Genomic DNA, 27,442 nt, shown 5'->3' with positions numbered 1-27,442 from the left:
AATTAATTATAATCTCCTTTCTTCTCATTGATGCTTAATCATGTAGATTTCCACAGAGGAGTTGGATTTAATTTGTTTTTATGTTTTATGTCATTGTGTAGGTTCACACTTTTTCTTTCTTCCAATCACGGTGAAAGCAAGCCAGTGCGGGTGCATTTCTTTTTGTTCTTTATTATGATAATTGTTGTCGCAGATTCTTCCCTTCACACCATCCTCCCAAGAGAAAGGTTGAGTTTAATTAAATCTCTTTTGTTATGATTGTTTTCTTTTGACCTATTTTTTATTTTTTTGCAGCTACTTAAAGTATGGAATGCAGTAAAAAATGTTTACCATTTGCCATTCAATGCTGGCCATGCATTTTTTAGTTTTAATGCTTCAAGTTTAGTTAGAATTAAGAGCATAAGAATTAATATTCAGTGTATGGATAGCTGCTTCACTGTATTATATTTTAACTACATAAATATGAACGTAGCCTTTGAATATTTCACACTCCATGTTGGTTTGGCCAGACTTTGAAAATGTTTGTCATCATATTTCAGAGCCAGAAAACTCAAAACACAAACTTATCAAATATGGACACTCTAGTTCCCCCTTCCCCTCCCTCCTCCTTGTTTTTTTTTCTAATGAAAATAAATATTTTAACACTTTAATAACACAAAGGCTTTTGGAGCACGACTCCATATTTAGATGATGTCGTGTTGAATTGCAGAGTCCAATTAATTTATTGTAATATATCTTCATATGAAAGAACTTTCTAATATTAATATAAGCAGCAACATTCACTGCTGCTGTTTTACAGCAGATGCTATACACGGCTGCCTGGCTTTTTTTGTGTTTGAGAGAAACACGGGTGCAGACGCTTATTTGGATCAGAGCAACAACGCCGGTCAGAACCAGAGGAGAAATGATGCTTGCCTGAAGGCTGGTAGAGTTAAACTTATGTCTCCCATGTTTGTTTCTCTCCCAACTGGGAAAAACCCCATAAATTTCTTCACCTTGTGAACTTTTGTTTTATATTGAAGCCACAGTTTGGTATTCCCTTCTTTTCATTTTAAATCATCAGTAAGTTTAAGTTGCATTGTCTTTGTTTTCTGTCATTTGCATGTTTTATTTAATGATATTCTACTTTTTTGATATACTTACTAATGTGGTCAGCAAAAATATGAAATATTCTGAAGTAATTCCCCGAGGAAGTGTGAACTGTACACAGGTTTCATTTTTGTTTTGGCCTTCGTGCCTCAAGCCAGTCGTTCTGCTCTACGAATGAAGAAGTGATTTTTTTTTTTAAATATCATCAAACTATGCATAGATTAATGCTACCCTTAATTAACTGAAAATCAAAACAACCCATTACCCACGCATGCAAAATGCAACTTACAAAACAAATTTGACGCCAACGTTGGATAGAAAGCAGCTGAAATATCAGAAACCAAAACTTTCAATGGCAGGGTGTAGAAGAATAATTCTTTCGTCAAGAACGTAGCACTTCTGAACACATTTTTGGCTTCCCACAAATAAATAAATGTGATTTTTACCAACATTACAAACAATTGTCTGTACAAACCGAACACTCTGCAAATAAGGATCAAAACATAATAAATTCATTAGCATGCAATGTTTGATCAGTATTGCATGATCTTTGTTAGCTTTGTGATAGCATAGCTCATTGTTCAGTCTCCAATGACATTCATGACGCCGCCATCTGTTATTTGTTTTTATCGGCTTACATTTTGTTCAAACACCAAGGCTGAAATAATCACAGAATCAGTGTTGTATAAAGTACTGAAATCTCAGAGTCAAGTAAAAGTACAAGTACCTCTCCAAAATATGACTTTGGTAAAAGTCCAAGTCACTGACTGAAATGTTACTTGAGTTAAAGTCTTAAAGTATCTGAAACTTCTTGTACTTAAGTATGGAAATTACTGTAAAAATGGATGTACTCAAGTAATGTAATGAAAAGTACAAGTAAAAAGTAAAACAAAGCAAATGCAGTTTGAATGACATTTTTTATATTTTGGTAAACTTGTCAAATACACTTAAAATAATGTACACAACCAAGTGCAGGCAAAATTAAACCTGCTAATAGATATACCTGCAGGCATCATTTAGTTAAGAAAATTAGGTGCTTTACCTATAGCACAAGGTTAACTTAACCTGCTTTACAACTGAACCAGCTTCTTAGTATACCCTCCAGGACAGAAAATACAAAGTTTTTGTAAGCCTTAAGTTTTCCCTTCAAGTAAGGTCAGTGCTGAAAATGAGAAAAATAAATGGTACAGAAAATGCGGCCAACATGAAGAAAAAGAGCTGTTACGATTACTCTACTTCACAAATCAGTGAATCAGTCAGTAGGTGGTGCACACAACTGGTCATTATGCAAAAGAAAAAAAGAATTGGGAGGGAAATGCAGCTTATTGGCATCTGTAAACCTGGTTTTGAACTTGCATGCCTTTCCTATATTCATTAAATTCAGTCTAAATTGCTATTGCTATGGTTTCTGCCCCCCCTTGAACAGAGGAGTCTAGGTAGCCTGCTACAGTCAACATTAGGCCTAAGCTAAATACACCACGTGTGGAACGGAAACAATGCCAAACAAAGTTCATTTATGGTCAACGTTTCACAATACAGTAGTGTCTAGTGACCAAGCTATAGTTACTGACACAGGAGGATTATAACCATTTCATAAGACGTTACCTCGATGTGTTTCTTCAAGTTGAACGGGGAGTTTTTGTAAGATAGAATTTCCACATCTTCGGGCAGGAATAACATAAACTGCATGCGCTACGACAAATCTTTAACACCCACGAAAGAGTGTATTGTGTTTAAATAAGGCCATGGGCTCTCATCACCAGCTGGTGGTTCCCCTGGAAACGTGTCCGACGTAGTTGCAGTCGTTGTGGTCTCCGTCTCCTCCTCCATGTGGCTGCTGCTGATTGCGAGACTTGCTTTGTGTTTAATGGGAGAAGCGAAACAGGTGTATCCTATTGGTGGTGATGAACAAGCCCAGGCAAGCAGGCTACGGACTTTGTTCGGTAGCCTGCTTGCTCCTTGCTAATCAGTAGGTGGGGTCAAAACACTTTGTTTCTCTCTCTCGCTTTTTTGTAACGAGTAACTAAACCACACATTGAAAATGTATCGGAGTAAAAGTACGCAATTAAGTTCGGAAATATAGTGAAGTAAAAGTGAAAGTCATCAAAAATTTTCATACTTGAGGTGCACAGAATAGTGAATAGTTGTTAAAGAAATGATCTGATCTGCAGGATTTACTAGATTTTATGTTTATTAACTGCAAGGACTAATAAGATTGGGCAATTTTGTTATTACAGCTTCATAATAAAGTTTAATTTATAGAACTTAATGGCATTTGTGGTGCATAATTAAATGATCGTGCACATCATGAGTGTAGGATTTACACTCATGCTGCTGTTGCGCAGCTCTCAAAGTGATCTGTTTTTCTTGCCGTCTCACAAAGCTGTTTTTTTTTTGTTTGTTTTTTACGTCTGTTTTTAAAAAAAAAAAAAAGAGTGTAGGAGTGGTATTGGTGTTTCACAATTGTAATAAAATCAGGAACTAAACCAGACAGAAAATAAGCCTGACCTACATTTAATTTCCTACTGGGTTTGGACTTATTTGGAAGTCCATGCTATTTGTTTGTAATAATGTATACAGGGTGAAACGCAGCTACTAAAGCAAGTTCAAAAGCAAACATTAACAGCAGATTAGCTCCTAAAATATACATTTCTGCATTTATAAACTTCTATAGTTCTAATTCAGCCCTTCCATTGCCTCCTCGTATAACATCCCAGTTGTTTTTTTTTTGTTTTTTGTTCTCTCCAACTTCTTGTCCCATCATCTCCCACTCGTCCACTCTTGTGTGTCTTGCAGTCTAATCAAAGCAGGAAACAAACCCCCTCCGGCCACGCCAGGCAAGCCAAAGAAAGCCACCACCTTCCAGGAGTTCGAGAGCATCACCAGCGACGCCTGGGATGTCGGCGACGATGACGACGAGCTGCTGGCCATGGCTGCACAGAACCTTAACATTGAGGTTGTCATGGAGACGGCGAATAAGGCAAATAATGTTGTCTTCCCATTTGAACCAAATACTTTGGTTTAGTTTGATGGTTTTTATCAGGTGTAGAGGATTTGACTGTTTACATATTCTTAAAACAATCACTGAGCTCCAATAGGGAGTCTGCATCTCCTTACAAAGTCCTAAAGCATTAAAATGTCTTGAAGTAAATTAAATTAAAAATGGCCTTAAATACATTAATCATAGGTTGTAAATTTTGACCTGACAGCAGTATTTAATAGTGCCAATAAAACCTAAAAGAAGACTTTCCATCAGGCAAAAGGTCGAGTCGCCTGCAGACAACTTCTGTACTGAAGATGGCTGAAGTTACCTCTAATTAGCTGCTATTACACCTAGACCTGTCACCATAACAAATTCTACTGGACAATAAATTGTGTTATTGCAATAAACAATAGAGTTGTTTTGAGACCAGTTTCAAGTAACATTATTGTAATGGCATAATTCTCATAGATCAGAAACTGGAAGACATCTTAAATATCCAAAATAAATAAACACAACAGAAACGTCAAATAAAAATAATTATGAATAATGAAGTCTAAAAGTTTGTAAACAAAATTGTCGTTCAACATCTATTGCCAATCTCACAAGTAGTACTTGCTTTGGTACATTTCCGTCGTGATACAGATCTTAAATTTCATTCATTAGAATCTTAAAATATGTTCATTTTACAAGTCTTTCCAAAGGGCTTTTATTTCCCCAGCCTTTTTTCGCTCCAAATCCGGACGCTCGTCAGCGTTGGTCGTTGCTTTTCTGTTATCCGCGCAGGTGATTGAGAATCACAGCAAGCAGCAGGAGAGACGGAGGCAAGACGACACGACAGAGCCGGGTCAGGGAGAGGAAGACGCACAGGAGGAGGTGGCGGTGGAGGAGGAGGAAGAGGAAGAGGAAGATGAGTATCTCAGAGTGGAGGAAGTGGAGGCAATCAGCCCAGATGCATCATTTGCCTCTCAGGGCAGCCCTTACGCTGATAGCCGTCTGGTGAAATCCCACAGTGAAGCTCCAATTGGGTCACCTAGAGGTGAGTGAACAACACACCCAATCTACAAAAGGGTTCTTTTATTCACACTCACCTGTTTGAAATGATTTGGACAATAAAGTTAGAACTTAAATATACATATTTGTTAACAAACTAATATATTAATTATAGTCCTGTAAAGACTAAATTTATCTGATACATTCTATTTTTTTGTGTGTGAGTCACACTCAGACATAGACATTATATATACATTTACTTATATATGTGATGTCTTTGGTTGAGGCTACAGCTAACTCACTGCTAACATACCCTTGCTAGCTAGCTAGCTGTTTTGTGCCTGTCTTGGGTAAGTGTAAATTTATCAACATTTGGCTGGATGAAGTTTGTACATGTGTGTGGAGAAATAGATCTTAAATTCCATTCATAAGGGGCTTAAAAAAGTCTTAAATTTGAGTTGGTGAAACCATCAAAAACACTTTAATGAATCCTGTTCCTGAGGCAAACGGATATCCAAACCTTTTACTGATTTCAATGTGCAGAAACATAATAAAATATATTAATGGAAATAAATTAAAAAGAAAAAGTAAAATTCTGCTCATATATCTACGCTTCACCAGCGAGATAAAGGAGGCAGCATATGCCTTAATAACCCATCTGTGTATTTTCTCCTACTAATTGCAGAAATTAACCTGTTAAATTAATCTAAAAAACATGGTTTAAGGTAGGATATCTCCTAAATGACTCCCATCTTCTTGCCTCCTTTTGATCAGTTATCCGTTTTAACCAAAAGCTTGATTTAATCTCAAAACGTAGTCTAGCGTGACTGCAGGAGTTGCTGTGTCACCAGACGGAACATTTTCCAAACGCCATATTTGTCTAGAGGAGGATATAAAGCCAGTTGGCACGGTAGTGTGTCCACCGCTGGCAGATGCAGATGTTCTGCCTGGTGAACATGGTGGCAGACCGTTTGCCTGCCTGTCTGGGCGTCTGCTGTTCAGACTTTCTGCTGTTCAGAGACAGATCGCACAAGCAGCCCCCTTTACCTTCCGGCAGTTTAGACAGAGCCGGAGACACGAAGGGCTGCATAAGCTGCAGTGTTATTTGCTTATTATGGACTGTGCTGCCCATAATTTGTCTGTTTTCCTTCCTCTCCTCATAGAAATGATTAATATAGTGCGCTGTGACAACATGTAAGCATTAGCTACGTTCTCCAGCCGTTTTTCATTAAAGAGAATGTTTAAGACTGTATAAAGTATTGTTAAATGGGCTCACTAAGTTACACAGAAACTGCTGCCTGCTTTAATGATCTTTTTTAATTTTTCTAAGTGCAAATAAAGTACTTGAGAACAGATTTGTGGCCTTTTATTTGTTCCTGTAAAAAGCAAATAAGATATTAAAATCGGCTAGATGCCAGTCCTCTTAATTGCCATGATGCGTTTGTGTAACTCTGCCTGCAGTAGAAGTGTTGTGGTTTTGTTCCAGCTCTTGGCAGATTGCCTGTGTGTGAACTTCATTAAGTGTGTATCCTGACAGAAGGAAGATGGCCTCTAATGTTAAAGTCTGGAACAATCTGGCTTGATTTTTGTCCTTTTGCGTATGTTAGACCTGTGTTTGAACATGCGACGCCTTGAAAACAGAATGAATGAATGATAGAAGATGAAATGACATCTTTTTACTAGATGCTTCTACATATGTCACACCTTGGATATAAACTATTTTGAATCTAAACCATAAACTTTGCAAAAGTTTTTCCTATCCCTTGGAGATTTTCACATTTCATCACGCTGCAACTATAAACATCACTTTATTTTATTGGGCTTTTATTGGATAGACCATCAGAAAGTATCACTTCAACATTGATTGTATTCATTGTACCTTTGTTCCGGTAGCGCCAAAGAATTAACACAAAGGAAGTGAAAACAGGGTGGTGTGGGGTGTTGGCCTACTCCACGCCACCCACTCCACATGCTGTAGTTGGAATTTTGAACAGCTGTATAAAGCACCTTCTTCTAGATGTTTGCTGCGCCCCTTTATGTGCAGCAAACATCTAGTGGCAAACTGGACATGGAAGTTTATACATGGAGCCACATTTTTGGAGGGTGCCACATGTGGATGCATTGTCACACCTGAGTCGAGTTATCGTAGCCCTCTTGATTTTTTTATTAATAAAGAAAAATGTTTAGAATATGTGGGATTGCAACATATTTTACCGGTTATTCTGATTCCGATACGAAAATTGATGCTCATTTCAATATTCGATTAATCACAACTAATCTGATTAATTGTCCCAGCCTTAGACATATGTATTATTTTCACTCTTTGTGTTGGTTTATCTCACAAAATCCCTGAAAAACCCATTGAGGTTTGTGGTCGTAATGTGAAAAACTTCATAGAGGAAGAAAACAAGTCGCTGTGCAACGATCTGCCGACTGTAATTAAGTTCCACTTACAGCCGGCAAAAGGTGTCCGCATTGTCTGAAATGGCTCTGGGTTTACATAACCGGTCTCTTTATCTCGTCTCCATCCCTCAACCAGATGCGGCGGGCGAGCGCGCCGGCCTCCACAGACAGAGGTCTCTGCCCCATCGGCCGCCCGTCATCCCATTAGTGGCTCGCATGGCTGACCAGAACACATCTGGCACCCCGGCCATGACCGAGAGGGAAGCATCCCGCCTGGATAAGTTCAAACAGTTGCTGGCGGGGCCCAACACAGATCTGGGTAAGCGATAGTCAAAGCCAGCAGCCTCCACTTATCTGTCAGAGTCTGCGTCGCAAGCCTTTCGCTCACCACAGCAATTCCGACTATCTCATTATTTCTCACTAATTGTCTGGCTTTTATCCTTGTCTTTACCTTTTTAAAAGCTCTCTTTCTCTCTCTCTCACTTCTTCATTTCCTTGTACTCCTTTGCTTTTCACTCTGTCCGCCAGCTGTGCTGAGCTATTAACGATGTAGCATGTTGGTGGGGGGGGAGTCATCCAGCCATCTGGACATGCAGATTAGAAACACAAGCAACAACAAAAGCAAATGACAGGCCTTTGTTCTACCCAAACGACAGGCCTTTATTGTTTATCAAGCCCCAGAGACTTTCCTACCCCAGTGGCCCGGAAACTCCTCCAGATCTTTTCCTATTTACAGTTCACTTTGTGTCCTTTGAAACAAACTTTGGACAACTAGAACAGTAGCTTGTTGCATGAGTCCTTCATTGATGATCGACATCATGATGACGTAGCCATCCTTACTGAAGTTTAAAGATCAAAATATTATGCTTTTATCTCTTCTTTTTTGAGGAGCCACACTCTTAAGAACCCTCCACAAAACATCGTTTTGTCAGATTTTTCAATCTGACAAAAAGATTGCAATTGTCATTTAATGCTGACTTTAGCATGTTGTTTTTGCGATTAGCGCTGTTTAAGCTAAACTGGTGCATTCTATGTGTATGTCGAGAATGGTGACCCTTTAATTTTGGATTTTCCAAAAAGCCACCAACATTTCTAATTCCGTCTTGTTCCGCAATAAAGATTGAAATATCCAACAGAGCAAAGTTGCTCTAGTAAGTCTAGCCTTCCTGTTGCCTGCTAAAAGTCTTGCTCTCTCTCACTGTCTTGCAGCCCAAATGAACCTCAAAAACCTCTTGTAGGAAATGATTTTACACATTTTTCCTCTGACTTCTGACTCAGTTTATGGTCTCTTCTCTGCCATACTTTGCCTCCACCTTTCAGTTCTGTGTATCTCTATTAAAAAGGGAAGTTTTGAAATTTGAAGCTGATCAAAACACATTTATTATAGATTACACAAATCAGGAAACTGTACATTTTAAGATAAAATTGAAAACTTTTTTTTTTTATTATTTGTACAGCATCAGCAAATGTGTTATTGGAAGCACACAAATTAGTTTTTTCACAAATTGATACCAGTTTCCATTGAGTTCTGAATTGCTTAATTTAGATTTGGACTTTCCTTTTATTTATTTATTTATTTAAATTCAGCAACTAAATATAACAAACACTGACCAAAGAAGAAAACAAAATGTGGGTTACTGAATAAATGAACAACTGAACTCAAAAGGATGAAAAGATTCTCCCCCTTCATGGATCATATATGTTCTATAACCTCTGTCTGACCTTTACTGTACTAAAAACAGAGGCTTCATTTTGCTCATACAAATCTCTTATTTGTTTCTTTCTTTGCTCAACGCTCAGAAAGCAAAAGGTGCGACACTTTGCAGGTGAACATTATGTTGTGTGCTTGTCTAAAAATCTGACATATGCCAAGTATAAAGTTGGTGTAAGTGAGACATTTTAAATCACTCTTGGTTTATCAGAATGGAACAGTAAACTTCTTAAAAAAATTTCTTCCAATCTAGATTTTATATAGAGATAGTAGGTCAGTCTTCTCTGGCTATTTTAATCAAATTAATACATTTGTTCTGTCTTAAAACACAATTATTGTATTTTTTTTTAAGTGCTAGGGCTATTAAGCAAACATAAAGTTCATAAAACTTATCTTCAAACCCGGATTGGCCAATTTTACACAAAATGACTCAACCCAGTCCAAGTGTTTTGTTTGAAACTGACTCAGTGATGAATTGTCAGAACTGAAAGGTTCACCTGAAAAGGTGCAAAGAGCAGATTTGCTACAGATTAGTTCAAACGATTCTTCTTTTCCCTGCGGCCATTTTGTATTTAATAACTTGATAATGAACTTTTCTGGAATTCTTTCCCTATTGAATATTCATAAATTAATCTTACTGATTTTGACATTGATACAAAAATATTAGAAACTAAACACACAATCATTTGCGGTGAAAAACATAGCTAAGAATTGTTGTAGAAACAAAGAGGGTCAATGGTTTGTCTTTACCATCCTTCAATTAGTTTCCCATTCCATTTGTTCATGCTCCATTCATTAATCTTTTACACTTAAAGTTTTTAAAGATTCTGTATACGGTTTAAGCTTTGTTAAATTCTCTTCAGTAAATTTATAGTGAGCCTTTGGATGTTTTTAACTGGACGAAAATAGTTAGAGAACTTTAATTTGAGTCAATTAAAGGACAAATACTGAATTGCTGAATGAAAATCTTGTAGGAAACCTGAGAGGAACTATTGTATGCTGCTGTTGCAGTAAAGATTTGACTGAAATCCAACAGATTTTTTTTCCGTCTACACCATTGTCGCTCTACTTCACAATGAGTGAGCACACTACAAAAACTCATCTGTGTACAGTTGAACTAAACCTCTGTTATTTTACATCCAGCTCACTACTTAGATCTCAGCTTGCGTACATGAAGAGTTGCTGCCAAACTTCCAAACCATAAACCCTAATTTTGATTCATGGGACAGTCTTCCTTCCTCGTTGCATGAGACTTTGCTAACCAATGCGAAAAGGGGTTCGCTCATCCTCAGCGCTAGTCAACAACGGTCATCGTCGGTTCAAGCAAAGTGCATCTGGTATATCAGCGGCCCGTCTTGAGACGTCAGCCTTCATTAGGGTCTGCCAGGCTTCACATGCTGACCATCTAATTTTAGTTTGTCTCTGCGCCATGATTAGATGGCCCAGAACAGACGAGCCAGGCAGCCGGGCCGCTGGCAGCATGAAAGATGAACTTCATTCAGGGGACATAATTAAGTGAAGGATTGGAGGAGGGCGGCGCTGCAATGTGATCTGATTGGTGGAGGGAGAGCGAGAGAGAAGGATGGGGGGGGAGATAAGATGGAATGAAACTTTAATGATCCCTTTGGGGAAATTGGGTCACGGGCAAGACCAAAGATCGGGTCAGACGGGAATTTAAACAGTCCAAAAAGTGATAATGCGACCCACCGAGGGCACCGTTTTATTTGGTAAATGGTGCCGCTGCTTCCTTTGTGGTAAAATCAAAGAGGCACAAAGCTTTAAGAGCAACAATCCCATTTTCAAATCAAAGTGTCCGAGTGCTGTTGGTGGTACACGAACACTCCTCTAAACACACCAGCAGACATTCTCAGCAGGGAATGTCCTTGCTCAAAGGACGAGGGCTGGAAAGATCCGTTAGCCCTTTTCTTTCTCGGAGAGGTGTAATTAATTACACGAGGAGCAGTGTTTGTGGACCAGAGCCCTCACACTGATTGGCTGTACAAGTATTCAGATCCATATCAGTGCCTGTCAGATTTCCTTCCCGTCTTTTGCTTTGGCACCATCATGCTGTCTCTCCATTGAGCCTTGCGACAGGTTGTGACAGCAGTCTGTTTAGTATGTAAGGTCATTTAAAAAGGTGATGACCCGAGCGCACGCGTGAGAGGAGGGTGATTGATGTCAGGTTGATCTCTGCTAATTATTCGGGATATCCGGAGGCGACCGTGTCTGTTGAGCGAAGCTGAACGGGTCGCCCGCTAAGTGGGGAGAGGCAGGCATGTGGACTTCAGGTTGTTGGGTTGGCGGAAACACTTAAAAAAAAAAAATAAAAACCCCACAGAGTGCAACATGTTCTGCTCTGTTCTTTTTTGCGATTGACCAACACAAATGCAAGTGTTGAAATTCTTAATTTCAAAGAAATGTGTGTTTTTTGCTCCAACACGAGAATAGCAACCTAAACAATTTCATTGTTGTCTGCTTTTGTGTTTGTGATTGTTGCCTTGGTGAGAGGTGGATTTCTGTCCCTGTCTTAAGGTGCTTTCACACCAGCCCTGTTTACTCCACTTTAAGCAAACTCTAGTCCAGTGGTTCTTAACCTGGGTTCTATCGAACCCTAGGGGTTCGATGAGTCGGTCCCAAGGGTTCGGCGGAGCCTCTGGCGCGGAGGTGAAGACACACTTGTTTAAAGGTACAAATGGACTAGAGTCTAGTCCATTTGTATAGAAAGACAGATTTGTTTAGGGAGATGTGAATGTGCCATCGAACTCTGATGTGGACCAAAACAAACAAATGCTGGCCAACCTACCAACCTAGGTCTCGGTAGGCCTGTCACAGTAACAAATTTTGCCGGCCGATAAATTGTCCAACAACTTATTGCAATAAATGTTGTTTTGAGGGAATTTTCAAGTAATATAGTAGTAATGATAGAAGAATAATGCAAGAACACATTCTCAAAGACCAATAAACTTTAAATTCTGTTCAGCATTTAAACATTGAAACTTTAAGACATTTAAAATATCCAAAATAAATTAACAAAGCAACAAAAACGACAAATAAAATGAATTCTGAAGTCTCTGTCTTTCAAAGAAGGGATAGTTGAGACCAAAGCAGCAGCCTTAAGACCGGTTTTGGTAGAAAGAGAGAGAGAAAAGAATAAACGGTAAACCAAGCAAATGAAAATTGAGTTTGTTTTGGTTAATAATGCGATTAATTGATTCATTGTTTATTGTGACAGGCCTCTCGGTTCAGTTGAAGTGAACTCTTGTGCAGTTTGAATGCATATTTGGATTCAAAGTGGATGGGAGACTGCTCCAAAAGCAGCAGACTATAGCGCAGGAAATTCTGGGTAAATACAAACAAAACAAATTGGGAGTATAATACTATTTGGAAAAATAGTATTGGTAAAGACGAGAGAAATGCTACAACCGCTAAAATCTGACACTACTCCATTTTTGTTTGTTTTGTGTAATAGGAAGTTGCGCAGAATTTCTCATGATGTCTCCATCAATCTTGATGTTTGTTTGACAGTGCAGTGTGTGAAAGCAAACCTCAACAGCTTAAAATGTGGCAGATGTTTCAATTTTGGTCCCCAATCAAACCAATCTTCGGGACTATCAGGTGAGAAAATGTGGAAAAGTCCAGAGTGTTTTTATTTCAAGCTTGGAAACGTCTCTTCCCTTTGATCCATTGGTTCTGTTAACAGATTTTCCACCTGAGCTGGAGATTCATGCAGCTCCTCCAGCATCACCCTGAGCCTTTTGGGCATTGGATTTAACCTCCAGCCTGTAGTATATTGAGATATTGTTTCTTAACCTACTTCAAATATAATTACATATTTTGGTAGAACAGAAAAAATAGGCAGTTTTTTAATTGAACAACAATGCCAATGCAGTTATATAAGAAGTAAAGAGTCATATTTTAAGCAGAGATGCTTTTACCTCGGTGTGGATTTCTGTCCATTAAAGTCTTCACCTTTTTGTATGCGATTTTTATTTTTTATTTTTTACAAAGATTATGCATGTGTGTACCTTTTTTATTATTTTTATTTTTTTGATCGATTCGAAGAACATCTGACATCCAGCTTTTAAAGCTGGATGGCAGAGATGCTGCTGTTGCCATGGTGATGGTCTGTTCTCTCTTCTCGCCTTGCAATTTATTTCCTCCCTCTCTTACACTTTGCCCTTTTGATCAGTTTGCCTCGTTTTAATCTCCCTTTCGTACATTGTCTCGGCCTCTGACTCGTCCCACCTTCCCCCCAAACCCTTCCGCCACGCGTGAGGCAGAGCCCGCCTCGCGCACGCGTGCGTGCGTACTCCCACACATGTTCACGAACATCTGTGACAAACGAGGATGAAAAACTGAAGAAAACAACAACAGAAAACTCGCTCCCATTTATTCATGCTGACAAGAACTTTCCCTCTCGGTGCCTTCGCTGCCCGTCAGTGCGCTTCCACCCTCTGTTGGGGGTGCTGCAGCTCTTTGTTAGTGCCGCAGCTGCACAGCGAGCTGCTCCCTCACTTCGCCCGCTCAGGAGGCCCGCTGCTCGCCGCCATCCGCAATTCCTTTTCACAGCAGCCGGCGCCACACGACGGGGCTTGCCACCAAGCGCCGCTCGCAAAGTTATTAGACGCCATCAAAGTGTGAAGCGCCGATGTAATTCAATTAACTCCGTCCTAATGGCTCGCCTTAAAGCGACGTCCATGTGCGACGGTGCCCCTGGTGTGTGTCGTGGGTCCCGAGCGTGACGCGATAAAGCGGAATTAGAGGAAGTCGATGGGTCTCTCTCTCTGTGTGAGTCAGGAGGGCATCGTTTAGGGCCGTTTGATCAGTGCAACAAAAAAAAAAAAAAAGACGAAATGCTTTGTAGCTTCTGTTCTCTCTGATGGGGTAAATCCTTCAAAGTAAATACTGAGAAAACACCGACTCATTATATATATATATTTTTTACTTTCTTGTATTAAACTGCTCTCTCTGTGTTCTTGGTTGTAATAACCGCACAAAGGCACATCATGGCCGTGCCTACGTGTGCGCACTCGTTGCCTCCGAGCACATCCCCAGGCGGAACACCTGACATAATAAGGTTGGTCCGACCACCAGCTGTCTCCTGTGTCAGAATCCTCCCAGACTGTCTGGCTCGGTTTATTCATACGTTACACCGTGTGGTCTTCTGAGAGAGGTTTTTTTTTTTTTTTTCCCCATTCTCTTCCTCTTTAATCAGCTTCACTGGACACAATCTCAGTGGTCAAAGTGCCACTTTTGGTGCAGGAGGAGAGATTTTTCAGTCAAAGTCAAGTTAGGCTTAAATGTTTCTTAATTTCACATCCTTTAAAGGAACGACTGTGTGGTGGCACGTCGAGAAAAATACCTTTTTGACCTTTTTAACAACCTAAGTGGTGTACAGTTTTATTTTGTTGACTTTATTCTTCTTCAGGCATATGGTAGACCTAATATTACCTAATTATTTTGTTTAACACCACTAGTTGTATATCTGTATGCTGACTTGTGTGAAGAGTCTTACAAGCACCATCTTTAATGAAAAAAAAAACAAACCATGAACTTACAGCATTTACAGATAGGATAATAATAACATAGTTTTTTGTTATTTAAAACAAAAAAGGGACAATTATTCTTACTTTTTCAGTCATAATATAGCTATTACTATAGTTATGACGATGAGGTCTTTTTACAGTTTAATATATAAATTTAAGACAAATATAACGTGAAGCACTTCCACCTAATTTAGAAACAGTTTAAGTAATATGGCTGGGTTGACGACCTTTTGCCAGCTTCAGATAATTGACTGTGCACATCATTATTTCATACCAATAATAAAAAAGGCTCTTCACACACACGGACACACACTCTCATCTGTGTCCAGTGTCCCCTTGCAGCCGTCTGGGCCATCCATCAGGCCTCCTGAGTAGGTATAATCCAGGAAGGGAGTATCTTTTTATTTTATTTTATTTTTTTTAAATTCTTTTATATACAGGAGTCCCATTAGTTTACGAGCCATCTGCTCCCTGATGCTTTTTTTTTGTCCTTTAGATGAGTCGGACCATTCAGGACTCTCACAAAGTGTTCAGGGTTCATTGGATGGAGGCTGGACTTTTTTTAAACATCGCATGATAAAGGTGTCCCTCCTGATTGTATTGTGTTTTGTTTTTTTTCCTCAGTAATAAAATGTATCCAGATGATGCTGGAGCGGTGTAACAAAAAGAGCAATATTCATAATCAAAACTCATTTAAGGGTTATGGACGCCTCTCATCACCATCATATATTGCACCGGACTTTTCCTAACTCTTGACTACTTCTCTCTCTAATTCGTCTGTTAAAACTTAACTTTTAAACTCGGAACACAATATGAATCCACCCATTCCAGTTCAAGCTAGAATTAGGATCGGCTTAGGAAGTTCTGGCTGCACAACGCGCTTCTACTCCAAGTGTGTGTGGCGTCCTCATGCGTAAATGTGTGTGTTGTAGCGTACCGTGTGCTGTTTTGCCCCAGTAGTCGCGCTCCGTATGAATGATGCTTGAATAGTGCATGGCTCCGGCCTGCCAACTGTCTTCCCGCGTGCTCCTGTCAGCTTCCTGCTCAGGCAGCACTGACTGACAGCGCTTCCTCCATTCCTCCCAGTCTTCCATTCTTACTGGCTTTCACAGGACCGTGCACACTGGTGAGGCAGGTTGACTGACTGACAGGAAGACATAGAGGAGGTGCAGAGACACTCTTTGACCTATGCTCTTAAAGTCGCGCGGCAAGAAAAGATGTTCCACAGCAGCGCAAGTTAATTTTATTCATGTTTGGATTCTAATGCAGTTGGGAGAAGCTTTTAGAGCGTCAAAGGTGCTGACTAACCTTGACTTTAACTAGACACCTTAACAAATTAGTTTTTAATAAAGCTATTCCTTGATTTACCCACCAGACAGTCACCACCCTAGTTGTTGTTGTTCTTTTTGGCAAAGTGTTGACAATTCTTTGGACCAAGGGGGAGAGATGTTTCCAGACAAATTTTCTCACTGTGTTATTGAGATTAAGGATGTTCTCACACCTGTTAGTATGGGAGATTTCGGTTTGATTGGGGGACCAAAATTGCAACATTTGTTACATTTTCAGCTAGTGTGGTTTGTTTTCACACTGAGCTATTAAATGAAAAAGAAAAACAAAAAAACCTTTCAAAACGTATTCCTTTTCCTCACCTGTGGTGGCGCTGCACCAAGAACCACTGAAGAAAATGACAAAAAACCTTTGAAGAAGATGTGAGTGCAACTTCCTTCAAAAATGGAGTGGCATCATGATTAAACAGTTGTAGGATTTCTCTTTTGTCTTTGGTATAAATGAAAACAAACTATGAGCCATTTCTTCCACTATGGTTAGATTTGCCTCTTTGATTTGGTTATATTTACCCACAATGCCCTGCGCTTTCATCTACTTCCTGCTTTTGGAGGGGTTTTTGTGCAGATTCACACCTCCCTAAACAAACTGAACTTTCTAGGCAAACAAGCTAGAGTTAAAATAAAGAGGCCCAAACAGGTCTGGTGTGAATGCACCCTTGTAGTACCGTGGATTTGTAACATCACTTCAGGAAAGTATAATGTGTTTTCTTTAATTTAATTCTAAAATACAACAATTATTCCTGATTTTGCTAAAATAGGGACAGTATTATGCGAGTTAAATTTTTTGAGCTTTCCATCATGTCCTCATCAAAAACATGCCTGTAGTGTTGCTATGATTCTTTCATCCATGTTGGAGGAATCCTTTAATCTCCCATGGCAACCATTGAGATGTGCAAAGTGCCTGGAGGATGAAGCTTCTCCTCTGAGCTGCAGTGTCAAAGTTTACGAGCTTCTGCCTCACAGAGCTCACCTCCCCCGGGACTCTTCCACTCAGCTCCTTAAGACTAGCCAGCAGCAATTACCAAAACCCTGGTGAAACTGTACGTCTGCTGAGCTCATTGTAGGAGCTCCTTCTCAGTGAAACGTTGGTAAAAAATGTTGTTAAAGGGTTGATAGAGCAGCCATGTTGTGATGACTTCCTGAAGGTGGAGTTTCAGAAAGAGCAGGACTTTCTTAAAAGACAGGCCCAATATCAAGGCCTTAAATGACAAAGTCAAATTTCTTTTAAATCATATTTGATATATGCAGCGTTTTTTTTTTATAACTAAATAGTAATAGTTGCTTGAATATGCTTTAAAATGGCACTTTTAAATTGCTTTTAAAACACATACTGCTCTTTTAATCAAGACAGATTGAGTTTGGAGCTTTCTGTAAACCTCATGACTTTTTGTGTGTGCATACTGATGAGAATTTATTTATTTTTTTGTCGTAACCAAACCCAAACGCTTCGCCCTCTGAATCTTTGAAGTGTCATTGAGCGTCCGTTCGGTCAGACGGTCCGGCCTCAGAGCAGCTGTTGTTAGTGTTCAATACAAGGTACACGGTGTCCTAATCACCCCCCTGTGGTCCCCAGCTTCACTCCAGCCAAGACAAAGTGCACTCCTGCATGGTCATGCATAATGGAATACAGTGTGGAGAGCAGACCTAACAGCAGCTGCCCTTGAGTCGCACATTAATGCTGTTACAGGTGTTTTTCTTTTCTTTTTCTTTTTTTTTTTTCAGGCCAGCGAGGGGAAGAAAGCTTCCTGCGGGGTTGAGGCTTTCTCGCTGGGATAATTCCCCCGAGGCCTGTCCCCCTGCCAGCATGATAAACACCCACAGAACCAATCATACTAATTTCCAAAGAGTGCGTGTAATAATGACTCTCTGCCGGCCCCCGTGGGAAAACTTTGCAGTCGCTTGCTCCCGCTCGCACTACTCCGTGTGTTTTGACATAATTGCCTGATGAGCGAATTGACTCCAAATTGAGTTTTAGTTTTTAATGAGTTCCCTTGTATTGTTTTTATAGAGGCATGATTTCAATTAGGACTTTTTTTTTTCTTTCCCCCTCTGTGTTTGTATTACAACGCATAAAGAGAAGTGACAAATCCGTCAGCCGAAAGCGGCTCGTTTGCGTCGTTAACCGCGGGTCTCTGTGAAGGCGACGAGATCAGCCAGTCACCTCTGGGACGGGCGCCGAAACTTTTTCGCCCACGTAACGACAAGCAAAAAAAAAAAAACAATAGATTAACTTTCAAAATGTCACGAAATGCCTTTAATTCATTCCATTGGAGCAGGGGCTTGGCTGGATGTCTCATTCATAATGCACAAGAGATCGCCCCAGAGAGGCGGATGTGTTTTTTGAGAGATGAGCAAGTCTCGCACTGATGAAGTGACATCTGCAATTTAGCCTGGATGTCGACTGGGTTCATGTTGCCCTCTCCTTCTTCCCACTGAGGGGAAAAAGAGTTTTGTTCCTTAATCTCCCCCTGCCCCCCCAGAAATCAGAGATGTGGAGTGGACGACTTACAAAGTACAACATATTTTTCAGAACAGTTAATTTTCAACAAAGTTCATCTCCAACTCCATTCACACCTGCAATTTCTTTAGGGGTATCATTCATTCATTTTTTTTGGTGATCTTTAAAGGAAACTAAACCAAAATGCAGGAGATGAAAACTCAAGACAACAATGTTAAAGTTTTAGTGCTATTTTAGCTAACATTATATTACTGTTGATTGAGAGTTTATTTATATGTTTGCATTATAACTTTAGAAAAAACATACAGTGCGACCTTATGAAAGCAAATGCTGATTTAAAAATAAAAAAATTATATATATATATATGGAAAATGTCAAAATTTATAGAATGTTTTTCGTCTTAAATGGGAATTATTTGGAATAATATTTACAAAATTCCCTGGTAAAACATTGGTACCTTAAATGTTTAAGTTACTGAAATTCATATATAATTTAAAGAGAGCCCCATTTGGAAAAGTTTCTAAGAAAATTCTAGAAATATGGGGACAGAGCTTATAATGTCATGATTTAATTTAATACAATTTACATGTAAATCTCAGTGCTACAAAATGACAATAAAAGCATTAACCAAAGTAAAAATGATTAAAAACTAATAAAAAATATTAACCATAAGATTTAAAAACGTAAAAAAAAAGAGACAGTTTGTATAAAGAAATGACGAATGACCGAAACTATTTTCAAAAACTTGCTTTTATTTCAGTCAAAGTTGAAGGACAAGCTGTGAATCGTTTTTGCAGAACAAGATGGTAGGCCGCGGGTCGGCTGATGTCACTAAGAACCTTGGAAAAACAATGAGTGCAATGGTTAAAAAAAAAAAAAATCCAGATTTTTCAGAAATGAAATAGTTTAAACCAGAAAATTTGATTAATCAATCTATTGAGATAAAATCTATTTATCTCAACCTGACTGAAATGGAACTGGAAGAGGGTTTAGTTTTTACCAGGAGTAGATAAATGAGCTGAAGCTGGAAAGGATTGTCACAGTTCAATCATTTTCTTTCCAAGTGCTCGAAAAGTCACTCGATTGTCCAGCAGGTGAGAGTTTGGACAGGGTAACGGCGATGTTCAGTTGCACAAGTTTGAGCGGCGTGTGTGCGACGGGGATACAGCGAGCCTTGGCCGACTAACACCGCCACACACCTCCTCCTCGCTTTGCCTCTTTTGGTGAGATTAATGTTCGGTGGGTGAAATATAATGCAGTTTAATTAAGCCCAAGCTACCAAGATTCATGAACTCATTTCTTTGCCTGACAGTGCAAATGAAGGTTCAAAGGGTATAGGGGGGGATAGATCTTCGATTAGGTGTTGGAAGAAATATAACTATAGGAGAGTTTGTACAGGATAGGTTTTCTTTTTCTTTTTACCCTTTTCTACTGCTTTAAAAGTAGATGAGGTTGTGAGTTAAGGATGGGAGATCTGTTTCTTGATTTGGGGTGAACTTTTAGGACTACTTCAGCATTTCTTTGAAGGATTTTGTGGCCTTTATTCACAGTATTTAGACAGGAAACTGGAACGGAGAAGCGGGGAAGACACCAAAAGGATCTGGAACCGACACCCAGACTGCTTTTAGGAAGAATAGTCGTTATGATTATAGGGACCAGCTTTACTCCACACCGCCTCGGCATCATTCTTTTTCCCTCTACAAAAACAAACAAATCAGAAAAAGTGAGAGTTTTAGGGCACACAATGCCTTGAACTGCAGCCATTTAATTAATTATCTGGACTTTATGTGACGGGCCAGAGCGAATTTAGAGCATCACTCTTTATACAGAGTGATGCTCTCTTTTCATAAAGAGAGTATCACATTTTAGATCCGATTTTAATTAATTGTTTTCTCACCTTCTTTTCTAAAACAGACGTTTCAAATGATAGAAAACAAAAAGCGACTTTTATTTCAGTCTTTCCGCCTGTGAGTTGTATGGCGGAGAATCAGGGCCAGGCTACAATAACATTTTGTTAATTACGAGAATATAGTCATAACTTTAGCAAACATGAAGACGCACTTTTACCAGAACAATTTTTTAAAATGAAAAAAAAAAAAGTAGTTTTAATGGGGAAAAAGCTTGGATAATTAATTTTTTTGTATTTTTTGTGTGGGGGGGGATACTACTTCAATCTCCTAATATTACGATTGTATTCTCATAATGTTATGACTTAATTCTTGTATTTAAAAAAGAGAAAGAAATTGCTTGAACCTTGTTTTATTTTGTTATAGGGTTGATCTGAATTCAATGTCCAAATAAATTAATTAATAAGAAGCTTAAAGACGCGCTTGTCAAACAATATGGTGGCCTTGGACGTGATTACATCACCCTATGGAAACCAAAGCAATGCATTGACCAAATAACCCCCCAAAAATCCTGACTCCGACAATCAATAAAAACAATTTATCGCACATCCCTAAAACGTCCTCAGGCTCATTCAACCCATACCATCTTCAATTTATCTGTTAATAAAACATCCCCTTCACCATATATCACCACATACATTGTCGTGGATGTAGACTAAAAACCTTAAACAGGTCAGAAGAGATTAGATTTCAAAAATGTATATCCACATAGCTATAACTTCAGAGAGAATTGCATACTTCTAGCAGTTCTCTTATAATATAACGTTTTTCATCTCAAATAACCAACTTTCTCTGCTTTTGTTTTTCAGATTTCAAAAGCAAAAAGAGAACAAAAAAAGCTGTCTTAAAGCAGTGAGGGTATATTTAGTGTAATTTCTTTTTCTTTTTTTTTGTTGGTATTTTTATTTTAAATGACGCTGCTGCAAAGGTAGCCTTGAGGTAATCGAAACCTTCCCACACTGTGGAGCACTGACTCCTCTGAACTAACACAGCCATGCCGCGCACTAGATCACTGTATTGGATTTCTGTATAATTAAAGCCAGCGGGGGGACAAGGTACGGCAGAAATTTTAAGTGGAAGATGTGCAGGAACTATAGTGAATAAATAGCCGCTCTCATCAGCTGAACAAGCTCTAATGCGTTTCACTCAATTTAGCCAATGGACTTAGTCCGTTGCTATTTCCTATTATGTTATCTGTCACTGGCCCTACATTGCATTTGCCTTGAAGAACAGGCAAGGTAGAGTCGTTTGGCAGCGCTAATCAATACCGTTCACTCTGCGCGAATGCCTTATCAATTTCCAGGTAGTGCCTTGAATAAGAGTTGAGGAGGAATTTGGCTGATTCATTACGTACATTTCAGTTTTGTTTTTTGTTTTCTTCTTTTTTATTACAACTCTGAAAGGTGTGTTCGGGCACGAGCGATTAATTTGCAAGTAAATCAGTTCCCCCTCTGCCTTCGCTCCCTGAATGCAGGTAAACCCGTTCAATTACAAGCGAAGAGATTTCATTAGTTTTTTTTTTTTGTCTTGTTTTTTTATGTTTGTCTCAGTTTTGCTGTGGCGACTAGTCTTGTTGAATAATACAGGTTTGTATACTTCGCGGGGCGGGGTGGGGGCAGAGAAAAGACCCGTTTGTGAATAATAAATGAGTCGGTGTTAACACAAGGTCATCTAGGAACTTCCTGCTCCCGTGATAGACTGCCGGAACGTTCAATATCCTGAACACTCTGACGGTGGTAGGAGAGGTCACTCTGGACTAAATTAAAACATTACTCAGATTGACCACTTTTTTTTTTCTGCTTCCGCGTTCCCGTAGATTTCCATAATGGGGATAATTCACAGCACTTTGCAGAAGTGTTAACACCTCCTAAACTTTTCACATTGCAACCACAAACATCTTTGTGTTTTCATTGGGATTTTGCAACCTTCGCAAACCAAAGAGCCGTTTTGGCCCCTCAGGTAAAAAAAAAAAAAGATAGAAAAAAATCCTACTAAAATTAGCATTTTGTTATATCTACTTTTAAAAATATATATTTCTGCATTGTTTTAGCAAAATTGTTAAGAGACATTCATAATTTCTCCTAATTTCCTCTGCTTCCATCAGTGTCACAGCAAGTTTGTCATCCTCCATGAAATGTTCAAAGCTCGGGATATTAGTTTAAAACTTTTTAAAACTTTCCCCAGCTTTAAACTTCCCCACATTGCAGTGGACATTACAGTCCTGTAACATTTTTAACTTTGCACCACAGTTGTTTTGTTGAGAATCAGTTTTGACATCAAATAAAAATGAATCCAGATGGAGGGAATAAGTTATTTAGATTTATTTTCTACTACAACTTTATTGTGAGAGGGAACCTCATTTGTCAAGATTAGCCAAAAAAATATATCCAAAATCAGTCCCACAGACAAAAGCTTTAAAACACATAGGGAAAAGTACTTTTCCCTTCAATCATTGCTGATCCCCATACTCCCATATCCTATACTGTCACTGTAGGTGTGTGTGTGTGTGTGTGTGTTAGAGAGAAATGGTACCGGCTGGCTGAAACCTTGCATTAAGCCATATTTTCTGGGTCCTCATGAGCCCAAAGGGGATTACTCTCCACCAATTTAAAAGTTCAATTTGCACCTCTCCATCAGATTCATTTTACATTATAGCCTGCAGGTTCCCCTGCCCCAGCCTGGGGAAAAAGTAGTTAATAGTCCACTTCTAACCCATCATATTTTTAGTGCCAAAAAGACAGATGGGAACAGAAGTTTGGAAATTGAGGATAGGGTGAGTTGCCAACTTGCTAGCAGAATAAGACAAATATGGTCCTACTTTGGACAAAGGGTGTTTGTCTTTTTTTCTTACCTTTTTTTTTCAGCACGGTGTGAACATGTGTAATGAGTAATTTAATTTTGTTTTGTTGCAAGCTAGTCTTACTGTCTGTTGGTAAATACAATATCTGCTAAATTCTGATGTCCGGTATTTGTAAAGCTTTGACCGAACTACTCAAATTAAGTGCTCGTCTCAGTGTGTACGTGGGCTTACAGTAGCTAACTGATTAGTCTTCCCTCAATTATAGCCGCTACACTAAAGAGTGTTCAACGACATTATTGTCCATTTGCTTGTAGAACAAGCCAGTGATGTACTTGACATTTGGACGGGTTTTACTAACTGTTGATGCTCACATTTGATGTATGTTTCAGTGCAGAAGACATCAAAGCTCTCATAGAGGGGATTGGGAAATTGTGATGATGAAAACGAAAGCAGGAAGTCAGAAAAATAACAGTTTTGAATCGTTTTTAAGATTCCTGACTCCTTGATTACACATTTCCTCTACTGTTTGCTTCTTTTATTTCTCTCACTTTATCACCACTTAACCTGATTATGCAATCACCTCGAATGCAATTAACTTTCACTTCTTGTCAATTTTTGTCTTTTGTGCCTCCATTCATTAACTCTCCTACAGTAGATTCAAGGTCTAGAACATAAACACAGCGAACAACATTTACTGTGTGATCAATTTCATTTCAGAGAGCGTCTCTTGTGTAAAGGTATTGTAGTTTGGATAATAACGGACGTCACTGTGTTTTTGTTGTCTTGCAGAGGACCTGCGGAAGCTCAGCTGGTCTGGAATCCCGCGACAAGTTCGACCGATAGCCTGGAAGCTTCTTTCTGTGAGTTTTTAGCCACACATTTCCACACAGCATAAAACATAAAATACTCGCAAAAAACGATTGTACACAAGCGTGCTCTAAAACAAACCTCACATAGCACCATAAACGTGGAATTTATACAGATTCATACAAACTGAGCAGCACAGTTGCACATAAAATCCCAGATAAACCGTTACACATAAGAACCACACGGTGTTGATCTCCAACACACACACACACACACCCTCACACACCCCAATATAAAGTTGCTGTCGTGTCTTTTTTCTTCCCCCCGGCCCCTTTCCCTTCCTGTTTTGATTTATGAAGACCAAGAGTCGTCTTTTTATTTATTTATTTTTATTTTTTTTCCCCCTTCCAAACTTCAATAGGGAAAATTAATTGTGAGACACAAATAATTTATTCATGAGAGGCACGGTGTGTTTACTCATTAAGCCATTGTTGTGGTGTACAGCTCTTTGTCTGCTGAGGAAAGTCTAGCTTTTTGAACGCCATGACTCTCCCATTAATTACAGCACAATAGCTAATGTGCCGCAGAATAGATGTCATTAAAGGTGCGTGGATGTATGTGTGCCTGTTTGTGCCGCTTTTTCCTGTGGTTGGAGGTTACCGACCGGCTCTTAAGCTATTTGTGTGGTGCTCGTCTCAGATAGAGGCTTGTAACACCATATTCAGTCACAAAAACTCAGATGATTGTTTGTGTATGTATAGTGTATGTATTTATGTGTGTGCTCCTGGCAGTAAAGCTAATGTACCGTACATAATACCTCATTAAAGGTTTGTTGGTGTTGGTATTCCTTTGTGCATCTTGGTGTGTGTGTGTGTTTGTGTGTGTGTGTGTGTGTGGAGGGGGTGTGTGAATATGTTTGGGGAATAGCTTCTATGATTCAATAATAAATTGACTGCACTCTTGTGTTTATTTTATGGTTTTGGCCACTCAAAGGGCTATTTAAAAACTAGCTCCATTATTAAAACCCTTTTTAAAATTACAAGCAAACATCTATTTAAAATATGTCTGGATTTACCTATGTATCTATTAAACAGACCCTTTGATCAGTTGATTCCCTATTCTGTAAAATTTAGGGTGTTGCCACACCTGATGACAAAAATTGCAACATTTGTTACATTTTCAGATGGTGCGGTTCTCTTTCACACAGCATTTGTCAAACAAACTAAACCCTTTGAAAAATCTGTTCCTCCTCTCGCCTGTGGTGGCACTACACCACTACACTGACACAGACACTTCTGAAGACGACACGAGGCATAACTTCCTTCTTCACGAAATGTAAACAAAAATGGAGCGGCATCAGATTGTAGCGTTTGTAGGATTTCTCTTTTGTTTTTGGCAATAGATCACGAGGTATTTACCAAGAATGCCCTGTGATAAGGGCTGCACAGTGGCGCAGTTGGTAGCACTGTTGCCTTGGGTTCGATTCCCAGCCCCGGGTCTTTCTGCACGGAGTTTGCATGTTCTCCCTGTGCCTGCGTGGGTTCTCTCCGGGTACTCTGGCTTCTTAGTCCAAATTCTCTCTAAATTCTCCCTAGGTGAGTGTGTGTGTGTGTGCATGGCTGTCTGTTCTGTCTCTGTGTTGCCCTGAGACACAGAGACAGGGTGTACCTGTCCAGGGTGTACCCGGCCTCTCGCCCGGGACGTTAGCTGGAGATAGGCACCAGCAGCCTTGTCTAGCCTCTCCACCCTTGTCCAATGAGAACCCCTCAAGGGAGAAGGGTGTTAGAAAATGGATGGATGAATGGATGCCATGTGATACAGTCCACTTTCTCTATATTCAGAGCTGATAACGAAAGGCACTGATATTCTTTGAAATGCCAGTGGACTGACGAATCTTGAGCTAAGGCCATGTGCTTATACAATCTTTAACAGGTTTTGGAATTACAGTCATCTGTAAATCTTGGGAGACTCCTTGAGATTGGGTCCCAGTTACCTGCTCTATATGCAAATGAACTTACTGCCTTAACAACAAACAAGCCATGATTTTTGAAAAAAACACACGTATTCAGCAACCTAAATCAGACATGTTTAGATAGATTTCAGTCAACTAAGATACTATTACTAGTAATTGAGGTGTTTTTGTGGTTATTTCCACCCTATGAGAGAAGCAAATAGAGTATGGATGGTTGGTTGTGATATTGCAAACAAAAAGAAAAAACAGCAAACAATTTCTGGCTAAAGACGAGTTTTGAAACTCTCTGGAGTTTTTATTTTGTACCTTTTGATACTTCGTAGACCACTGTAAGGTGAAGACATAATCCTGAAGTCTGGCCAAAGACTTGTAGAGGTAAATTGAGAGCGCAATTGTTGTACAAGATATTTATTTTTTTACAAAGATTTCAAAAACAAGGACTTTTTGTGATTTTGAATTTTGAAGAAGAAGGCCTAACTTTGCCAGTCAGGATCAGTGTAAGCTGAAAAGTTGTTTCCGCTGAAAACTCGACCAACCACCGTTTTTTTCACAACTGACTTTTAAGCAAAGAAGACAATCATAATGTTCGCTGTTTTAGTTCATTCAGGTTCTGTTCTTTTAATCCAAGTAGTTAAAATATTTTTCGGAGATTACTCTGCAGATCTCCTTTGAACACTCAGGAACTGGTGGGGTGTCATTTATTTGTGAAGGACAAAATAGACTGTCCAGAATCAGCAGTATGTCCAACACAATCACTGGCACAGAACAAAGGATGCTGGGAGATTTATACAAAAAGCAAACAAAACAAAAGATCCAACAAATTGCAGGTTGCTAAAGTCGCCCCCTATTTGGGGAATTTAAGCTTCCAAGAGGATTCATGTAAAATTATTTATCGCAAGTGCAATAATGTTTCTCAACTGTTGTTACTCCGATGTAATGTTGTTAGTTTGTGACTTTTTTGTGATCTTTTTTTTTTTTTTTTATTACCATGCAAAGTCAAATGAGAACTCTAGACATCTGTGCATAATAAAGATTATTAATAGTATTATTGTTGTATCCTGCCTCAGGCTGGGTTGTAGGTTTATTCGGCTCATTGTCATAAAAAAAAAAAAGTGTTTATGAAGGGAACATGGTCTCCATCCGAAATTCAAATCATCTTTTAATTTTTAATATCTCCGCACCTCTTTTGGCTCAAACAGGGCCGAATCTGCTGCATCTAACGTCAGAGGGGATGGTGTTGAAATCCCTTCTGAGGTCGTAACGCCTGATCTCATGATCTTATCTGCACTTAAAGAAAGTTTTCTCCCTCACTTGATCACCTCGTTTCATTTATATTTTTTTCTCATCCAACAAAAACTGCTTGAGCAACGCCATGTTTGATAATTCCTGTTACTTCCGCATGTTGTGATTTACTCCTTCCTTTTACCGTT

The 27,442-nt window shown here is 39.2% G+C and overlaps 1 protein-coding gene across 2 annotated transcripts in view; it reads left to right on the top strand.

The window, feature by feature from the left end:
- tbc1d22a (TBC1 domain family member 22A) overlaps positions 1-27,442 on the top strand; it is a 136,746-nt gene that overhangs the window by 3,804 nt on the left and 105,500 nt on the right. For both annotated transcript variants that reach the window (XM_023350401.1, XM_023350402.1), the window contains exons 3-6: positions 3,886-4,069; positions 4,856-5,108; positions 7,602-7,784; positions 24,023-24,093. In XM_023350401.1, the coding sequence (XP_023206169.1) occupies positions 3,886-4,069; positions 4,856-5,108; positions 7,602-7,784; positions 24,023-24,093 (691 nt within the window). The remainder of the gene's footprint in view (positions 1-3,885; positions 4,070-4,855; positions 5,109-7,601; positions 7,785-24,022; positions 24,094-27,442) is intronic.

The sequence above is a fragment of the Xiphophorus maculatus genome, chromosome 17, assembly GCF_002775205.1.
Source record: "Xiphophorus maculatus strain JP 163 A chromosome 17, X_maculatus-5.0-male, whole genome shotgun sequence".
NCBI classification, from domain to species: Eukaryota; Metazoa; Chordata; class Actinopteri; order Cyprinodontiformes; family Poeciliidae; genus Xiphophorus; species Xiphophorus maculatus.
Note: the sequence above shows the minus strand (reverse complement) of the source record. Positions and strands in the feature narration are given on the sequence as shown.